Source organism: Bactrocera tryoni, chromosome 1, assembly GCF_016617805.1.
Source record: "Bactrocera tryoni isolate S06 chromosome 1, CSIRO_BtryS06_freeze2, whole genome shotgun sequence".
Classification (NCBI taxonomy): Eukaryota; Metazoa; Arthropoda; class Insecta; order Diptera; family Tephritidae; genus Bactrocera; species Bactrocera tryoni.
The window spans coordinates 21,633,310-21,642,176 of record NC_052499.1 but is presented as its reverse complement, the minus strand read 5'-3'; the positions used below and the strand labels follow the sequence as shown (position 1 = coordinate 21,642,176).

At 41.3% G+C, this 8,867-nt stretch overlaps 1 protein-coding gene across 1 annotated transcript; it reads right to left on the bottom strand.

Moving 5' to 3' along the window:
- Positions 1–989: 989 nt before the first annotated feature.
- On the bottom strand, positions 990–8,367 carry LOC120766306. The gene is made up of 4 exons (XM_040091723.1): positions 8,140–8,367; positions 7,079–7,947; positions 6,402–6,512; positions 990–1,143 (listed from the first exon to the last, which is right to left on the bottom strand). The coding sequence occupies exons 1-4, from the start codon at positions 8,365–8,367 to the stop codon at positions 990–992; spliced, it is 1,362 nt and encodes a 453-aa protein (XP_039947657.1).
- Positions 8,368–8,867: the final 500 nt, after the last annotated feature.

The following is an 8,867-nucleotide window of genomic DNA, read 5'->3' as shown; positions in this document are numbered from 1 at the left end:
ATGGGGGCGTTTTTTACGTCACGGTTTCCAAACCTAGCGCATAACCCTGGAGGGATATGGATCATTACCTAAGCCAATAATGCAATCAGCGAAGAAATTGCTTAGTACCGATCACTAGATCATATAGCTGTCATTCAAACTGAACGATTGGAATCAAGTGCTCCTATGGAAAACTTTTCCATTTCACAAGGTATCTTAGCCAAATTTTGAAAAAAAGTTTTTGTATCGAAAATTTGTTTTAATGAAAAGGACAAAAGTTACGGTGCACCGAAGTTAACATATTTTCTTTTTTTTAAGGAATTTTCCATCCGAAAAGTGTGAAGAACTGTGTACTTTTAGTTGTTTGCTGAAATATTACCGAAATAAATCCACATTTGTAACAATGTATATCCTCAGAAGTTCTGCAGTAGCCGCTAAGTAATATGCAAAATATAGTAAATATATTTTTAAAGCGAACTATTCTATAAAAAGGGTGGCAGCACTGTCAAAAAAACGCAAGTATCTGCTTGTTAAGCGACACCAAACACAGATAATAAAATAAATACAGCTAAATATGGCCTAAAGAAAAAGCGCAGTAAGTAAAGGCAACAACAGCAGCAACAACAATGCAAACAGCAGCGCGTCAATACCGGCAGGCGGATGCGCTATTTTTAATACTTGTCACTTTTATTTACTGATTTTTATTTATGTTTTATTTACATTGCGTATTTTGTATTTTATTGCGCCGACACACACACACACATCCATACATACGCGTATTTAACTGTATTTACATTTCATTGCGATTGGGCGGCCATATTTTATAAAACATTTGCGCTTACACGCCGCTAGTATTTATTTATTGCACAAGCGCTTGCGTGTGCGTGCGTGTGTGTGAAATTGCAATTTGTTCACTGCTTGCATGTGTGTGTGTGTGTGTGTGTATGTGTTTATACGCACTGCTGTCTCTCACTCCCTCTGTCTCCTCTCTCGGCCACACTCCCTTGTGGTTATTGCATAAATCGTCCGTGCACAGCTTCGCTGAAATGTTGCAGAAAACTTAAGCCGCAGAGCGTTGCATAGTGTTGGGCGCAGTCGCTTAAATTGTCATGCGAAATCGCTTTTTTATATGTGGCATGACGACGTGCGGCCGGCAATGCAGCACTGCTCGCGCGCACACAAACATTTGTATGTGTATGCATATGTACATTTGTAGGGATAATCCGGCGGAGTAATCAACAACGGCAAGTGTGACGCGCATGAAAAGAAAGGGGCAGAAAAGCAAGTAAATAAATGTTGCATAGTTTGTTAAAATTGCAGCAAATATATACACACGCACGCGCATACATGCGTACATGGTTTGTAAGGCCAGAGAAAGCTTGTAGTGAACCGCGTTGGCTGAGCAAATACATAAAATTGAATTTAATTCGAGCTTCTAATACAGCACACATACACTTATGCATAAAAATCTACAACTTGACCCACACAACACACATACATATATGTGTACATTGGGGTGAGTAAAAACCAACCGTTTTCGCTTTGTATTTTGAAAAATAGGTTGAAGGAACTTCTAAGAAAGCCTATCCGAGTATGAGCTCTTAATTGTAACGGGTAGGTCCTCCGCTTAACGGGTTCTATTTTTTCTTATTATTAGATAGAAAATTATGTAACTCGCTTCTAGCTTCTTTTTTAATAGCGGGTACACCGCTTACGCAATTAAAGCCAAGTCAACAACAGCGCGCCAGTCGCTTTTCTTTTCTCCAATTTTGGTACCAATTCGAGATACCACGTGCAACCAGGTTCTCCTCCACCTGATCCAACAGAGTGGAGGTCTTCCCTTTCTCTGCTTCCACCCGCGGGTCGAAAACTTTCAAAAAACGGAGTGTTCTCTTCCATCGGGACAACATGAACTAGACACAGCCGCTGTCTCTTAATTCGCTGAACTATGTCACTGACGCCGTATATCTCTTACAGCTCATCATTTCATTGACTGCAGTACTTGGCGTAACCAATGCGCACAGGACCTTAAATCCTCCCCAAAACTCTTCTCTTAAATATTTCCAACGCCGATTCATTAGATGATGTCATTGTCTAAGCCTCCGCACCACAAAGCAGAACGGAAATGATGAGGGACTTGTAGAGTTTGGCATTTGTCTGCGTTAGATTTCAAGGCTGATGTTTTTATTGGTGTTAATACCAGTTCCTAGATAGACAAAATAATCTACGACTTCAAGGTAACTTTCACCTGTCAACGGTGACGTGTAAGATAAGTCATGAATGCAATGACTGTTTGATTGATATCAGGAGATATTTCGTCTTATCCTCATTCACAACCGGGCCCATATATTAGGTGGTCAAATATCTCCCTTCCGCCTTTTTGTCTTTTGAATTTCGCGACTATGTATAAAACCTACACAGCTCGTATCTGGCAATACTATACATCTTTGAAAAGTCTTGACATAACCTACAATACGACGCTATGTATAATTAGATTGGATATTTCGTTCAACAGTAAACATGGAGTTCACTGACGCCGAAATTATTTTAAAGTTTTCCTTCGTTAAAGGCAAATCCGCTAGAGAAACATTCTGTGAGATTTTTGGTGTTTTGGGGGATGGTACTCTATCACTTCGAACTGCGGAGAAATGGTTTCGACGATTCAGAGCAGGTGAAAACGACACCATGCATAAGCCAGCCGGCGGAAACCTGTGACGACGAATACCGACCAAATCTTGGAAAACATCGAGTTAGACCGGCATTTGGCATCGCGCGACATCACCCAGAAGATGGGAGTTAGACACCAAACCATCTGCAGAAGGCTGGATACACAAAAGCTTGATGTTTGCTGCTAAAACGGAACGAACTTGACCCATTTTTAAAGCGGATGGTGACTGGCGACGAAAAATGGATCACCTACGACAATATCAAGCCAAAACGGTCGTGGTCGAAGGCCGGTGAATCGTTCCAAACAGTGGCCAAGCCGAGATTGATGGCCAGGAAGGTTTTGCTGTGTGTTTGGTGGAATTGGAAGGGAATCATCCACTATGAGCTGCTCCCATATAGCCAGACGCTCAGTTCTACCATCTACTACGAACAACTGAACAGCTTGAAGCAGGCAATCGACCAGAAACGTCCAGAACTGGCCAACAGAAAGGGTGTAGTGTTCCACCAGGACAACGCCAAACCACACACTTCATTGATGACTCGTCAGAAGCTATGGGAGCTCAGATGGGAGGTTTTCTCGCATCCACCATACATATAGCCCGGACATAGTGCCAAGTGATTACCACCTGTTTCTGTACATGTTGGTGTAAAGTTGAATTAAAAAGAGGCTTGTGAAAAGTGGCTATCCGAGTTCTTCGCAAGTAAGGAGGGGGGCTTCTACGAGGACGAAGGTGCTGTCTAGATATAAACAGATTATCGAACGAAACGGTGCATATTTGAACTAAATCCGATCTCTGTAAACCTTTTTATAAAGCATTAAATAAAGAGCAAAAAATCGGAAGGGAGATATGTATTTGACAACCTAATACTCCTTTTTCAGTCTGGTGATGATGTATATCATCGGCGTACGCCAGCAGTTGTACACTCTTATAGAAGATTAAGCTCTGCGCCTCGTATTATTTTCTCCAACAATAGGTTGACGAAGTCACACGATAGGAAGTACCCTTGTCTGAAACCCCGCTTGGTATCAGAAATCTCAGAAAAGTCCTTCCCGATGCTGACGGAGCTTTTGCTGTTGCTGTCGGAGGTGGCTTTAAAATCGACGAAGAGTTGGGGAACTTCTATGTCGATTATCCTTTCATGGGTCCTTAGTTTTCCCAGGTCTAAGCACACACTGATTTAGCCCAATCAGTTTGTTGACGGTAGGCTTCACTCTTTCACACACTGTACTCGATAAGACCTTATATGCAATATTAAGGAGGCTTAGCCAAAGCTGCACCTTTAGTGAACAGACACTGCAATTAGACTTCAGGAAACCCTTTAACCGAATATGTCGGAGACGATCTGCTGAAGCTTCCTCTCTTTTAGCCCTAACTGCTTACCCAGAAGCGTAACTACATATATGTGATTACACTCTCGCTTCCAACTGCTTGAAAAAAATGTTTCATTTTGTGGATGTTGTAGGAAATTGAATATTCTACAAAAAAGATCTACAAAGATTTTAAAATATATTAACCGTTAATTAATTTAAAGTAATTAAAAAATTATTTTTTTGCACTTTATAACACACCCTAGCATACATACACACAATCTCACTTTTTATTACCATATTTTTCTACATTCTCTCCCAGCATCTTACCTTCTTCATCAAACTTCAACCACGTTTAGCTGCGGCTATTTAAAGCCATTTTCCGCCTTGCAACTGTCCATTTGAAAAATGGAAAAACGCGCATCCTTTACATTGTCCTATTCCAGCATCTCACGTAAATTATGAGTGACTGCCAAGTGTAGTGGAAGTGGCAAGGAACAATATTAAAAAAAAACGCCGGCGAAGAGTTATATAGCACACGAAGATTGCTTGTGGCTATCTGCTATGCGGTTTGGTATATAAGAGAACATAATAAAGTCGCATTTAATCGAGTTTTCTGTCCGAACTGACATTCATTACGTTGAATTAGAATGGACGAGTGACTGCACGCGAACCGGAGATAAAGAGAACGGCGCGCCGAGTGTTTGTGTTCATGCCCAGTACATGAGGTTAATAAAGTTGTAGCTCAAATGAAATATAGTGCCATGTTAGAATATGTTAAGTTCTTTACAGCATCTGTGACATACATAGAATATAATTCAATTTAAAATAATAGAAACTAATTCTCATAGCAAGACCTTTCTGAGATTAAATACAACTTGAATTAAAGAAATGACAGCAATTATGGTATACTTCACACCAATTGCATTCCGCTACGTTTCCATTATGGTAACGGGTGATCCAAGCAGAGCTGCGTTTTTCAGTGGCCTTTTTTAATAGATCACGCGTGAGTTATGTCAAGCAGTCAACTTACTTTTGTTCAGTATTGTGTGACATTTTATCATGGAAAGACTTACGTCTGAACATCATTTACAAATCGTTCAACTTTATTATGAAAATTCACTTTTTGTAAAGAATGTGTTACGCGCGCTTCGCTCAACTTATGGTCAACATAATCGGCCAACTGATCTTACTATTCGCGACACCATCACCCCTCTTGAAACCCATCGCTCATTATTAGATAATATTCGACCGAATAGACAACGTCCAGCACGCAGTAAAGAAAATAAAGCCGTCGTAGCTGAGATTGTACACGAAAACAGTGGAGAGTCGATTCGCCTTCATTCGCAGCAACTCGGACTGACGTATGGAACGTCTTGGTGTATTTTACGTCGAGATCTTAAGTTGAAAACATGCAAAATGCCACTCGACCTTCCCAAGCGAAATCGTTTCGCTCTATGGGCTTTTGAAAAGTTGCAAGGTAATCCAACGTTTTCGAGGAATATTTTGTTCAGCGATAAGGCGCACTTTTGACTCAAGCGGTATGTGGACAAGCAAAATTGCCGCATGTGGAACGAAGATCAACCTACAGAAATTCAAGAGCTGCCATTTCGTCCAGAAAAAACAACGGTTTGGTGCGGTTTGTGGGCCAGTAGAATCATCTGTTCAGATTTCTTCAAAAATGATGCCGGTGAGATCGTAACCGTCAATGGCGTCCGTTATCGTGATATGGTAACCGAATATTTGATACCTGAAATTAAAGCTCGTGATTTCGACGACATTTGGTTTCAACACGACGGCGCCACTTCACACACATCGCATCAATCAATGGTTTTATTGAGAGAATAAGTCGGTGAGCAGATAATTTCACGTTTTGGTCTGGTGTATTGGCCACCAAGATAGTGTGATATCACACAGTTAGACTTTTTATTGTGGGGAATTGTTAAGTCTAAAGTCTATACGAACAATTCCAATTCGATTCAAGCCTTAAGACAAAACAGCTCACTCGTCAGTTACCAGTCGAAATACTCGAACGAGTCATCAAAATTTGTACGTAATGAATGGACCATCTGAGACGTAGCCGTGGCCGACATTTGAAAGAGATGATCTTCAAAAAATAAGTGCCAAAGTATTTTCTTTCGAAAAAATTTAAAGTTTCTGATTTTTTTTTGAAGTAGGGAGTTTGAAATGGATCACACTTTAGAAAATCATTAGGCAGAGGATCTTTCCGTTACAATTAAGAGCACATACTTGTAGAGATTTGGTTAGATGTGTCTAAGAACATATTTTCAGAATACCAAACCTTTTTTTTTCACCCATCCTAATAAGTATATAGAATCGAAGTTTCCTAAAACAGATCAAGCGATTTTTCGTGTAACAAAATGTGCTTATACATATTGAAATAAATTTAAAATATAACTGTTCAAATTCCATATACTATACTCACTCGATTAGAATTCGCAGCAAATCGTGAAAAAGCGATTGTCCACGAGCCAACAGCACATGGCGAGCTTCACAGAAGGTGCGCATTATACAGTAATGCGATGGGTAATTATGTCTATTGTTTATGCAACAGAATAGCAAGCAATCGGTTCGCGCAGTAAGCGCCGAGGCACAACGGAAGCGAGCCATAAGCGGAAGTGGAATGTAAATCGATGAACCAAAAAATGAACAGAGAACATGTTTGATAAGGCGTAAGCGACTAAAAGGGGCCGCAACTTAATGAAATCAATTAGCAGTGTAATTACAATGCAATTACAAGTACATGGCCAACAATAGCAGCAACAACAATAAACGTTTGCATTAGCCAAACAACGAGATGTAGTGTTGTTGTTGTTTAGGTGTGTGTATGAGAGTGCATAAATGGTAAGCAATTTTGTGGAAATAGTTAGGCACAAATGGGCTTGGGCAGGCTCGGAAAGGTGTTAGAGGAACTGCGGCTGCCTTGCTGACGCTGCAGCTGGTTTATTTCCAAGTGCTTAGCATGGAGGAAATGAGGTGCTGGAAGTGACTTGGAATGGAAGTAGTATGTGTGTTTATCAAATGTATTTTGGCATGCATATCACGTTGGTGTTGTTGTTGTTGTTACCTTTTACCTATCTATAAATACACTAAAATACGTACACTTGAGTCCATTGCGTCAGCAAATCAAAGAAAATGCGCTCAGCATTTGTGGCAAATTGGAATTCATCAGGACGCTCATCAAATCGATGGACAGCATCATCATTATGTTCCTTGCCGCCCGCAACACCAATACCAACACCAACAGAATTTTCACCAGCACCAACACTACGCCGCTTGCGACCACGCCCCAACGTTTTCGCACTGACCGCACACCAACGTGGCGCATTGTTGTCTTGCCAACTGCCGTAAACATTTCGACGCGGACACACGGAGTGTTGGTGCGCCACCGGATGAGCGGCGAATTGCTTTGACAATATGGGCGGCGTGAATGTCAATGATTTCGCTTCTTGCAACGCCGAAGGAAATCGATTTTGTTGACGAGCAAAATATGGTCTTCGAGTTTGTTGTTGTTTTTTGCGTGGTTGTTGTTTTCTGTGTTGTTGTTGTTGTTTGCTGTGCGACTGTTGTTGTTTTCCATATTGTTGTTGTTGTTTTTTGTTGTGTGTTCTGAACCATTGCCGTCGTTGGCCCGGCACTTGCCACCAAGTTGGCATCGTGGCTGCCGCTGCAGGCCAATGGTCAGTTGCATGCCACGTTGGTAGCCACATCTCATCGTTGCTATTGTTGTTGTAGTTACTATAACCGTTACTTCCGCTAAAGGTTCCTGACTTCGGCGCATTCTTTGCAGCAGCACTTGTTGTGGCGTCGTGTTTTGTTGCAGTTGTTGTTGCCGCCGAATGCGTTTTCGTCCGTTGGGGCCATAGATCGTCCAACGATGCGGGCAATTCATAGTTGGCGGTAGCTTCTATGACGTTAAGCAGACCACGCGGATGCTCTGGTAACAACGCTTTCGTAACGGCCATTTGTACCTAGAGTGGAGTGCGGCAAGCGGGAAAACCCAGCGATTGATGAATTCAGAGACAAGTGGCATATATGTTTGTGGGTGTGTGATTATTGGAGTGTAAATGTATTTTAATGCATTTTTTTAAACTACATTTTAACCTACAGTTATGCTACAGTAAAGTACAGTAACTTGCCTCAACTGGCCGTTAATAACTCACCCCCACTGTCGAGCCCTTCTCAAACAGCAAATACCTCCGTTGCCGTCGTAGCCAATTGTGTGGCATGTTGCGTTGACTTGCCGTTGCTAGCATGCTGGTGACCGCAGCTGTTGTTGTATGTTTTATGCCTGCCGTGTCCGCAATGAGGTTGCAACAAATTAGCAGCACCAATATGTGCAACATGCTGCGCATTTGCTGCTGCTTCGAGTTACTTGCAACGTTGTTCATTTACAACTGTAGAATTTTCTGATGGTGAATAGCTTTAAAATGCTGTTTTCCTCTTCGTTAACGCCGTGTAACGGCAATTAGCAGGCAGTTGCATATGTAAGTTCACTGAATACCTCTAATAGATAGAATATATTTAATCGAGACATTGTGCATCGAAATTTTCTTTGGTTAATGTTGATTTCGTTTCAACAGATCAATCATCTCCTATACCAAGACAATACAGCAAGTACTTAGCCCCAGCGCTGCAGATGTCGATTGTCGAAATCGGACGCGTAGTTTTAGTTTGGCGTCGTTTGAATGTAAGAAATCTGAAATCGCTAAGCAGTTGTTCACAGTAATTCTCCTGCTTCGATATCGGAATGAAACTTTGACTTACTCTTTGTTAAACTACATCCAGATATCCCGCAAAACAGCTAACACGATCGATTGCGTACGATCTTGTAGTAACAAACCGACTAATAAAGATTAGCGAATAAGCTGATACAGAAGACATATTACTA

What these genes read in the sequence shown, in the direction of transcription:
- LOC120766306 (XM_040091723.1), bottom strand. Translation starts at nt 8,367, where the DNA reads ATGAACAACGTTGCAAGTAACTCGAAGCAGCAGCAAATGCGCAGCATG. An exon ending in AGAAGGGCTCGACAGTGGGG is followed by an intron (nt 7,948 to 8,139) that starts GTGAGTTATTAA and finishes ACTCCACTCTAG; the next exon opens with GTACAAATGGCCGTTACGAA. An exon ending in CTGACGCAATGGACTCAAGT is followed by an intron (nt 6,513 to 7,078) that starts GTACGTATTTTA and finishes CATAAACAATAG; the next exon opens with ACATAATTACCCATCGCATT.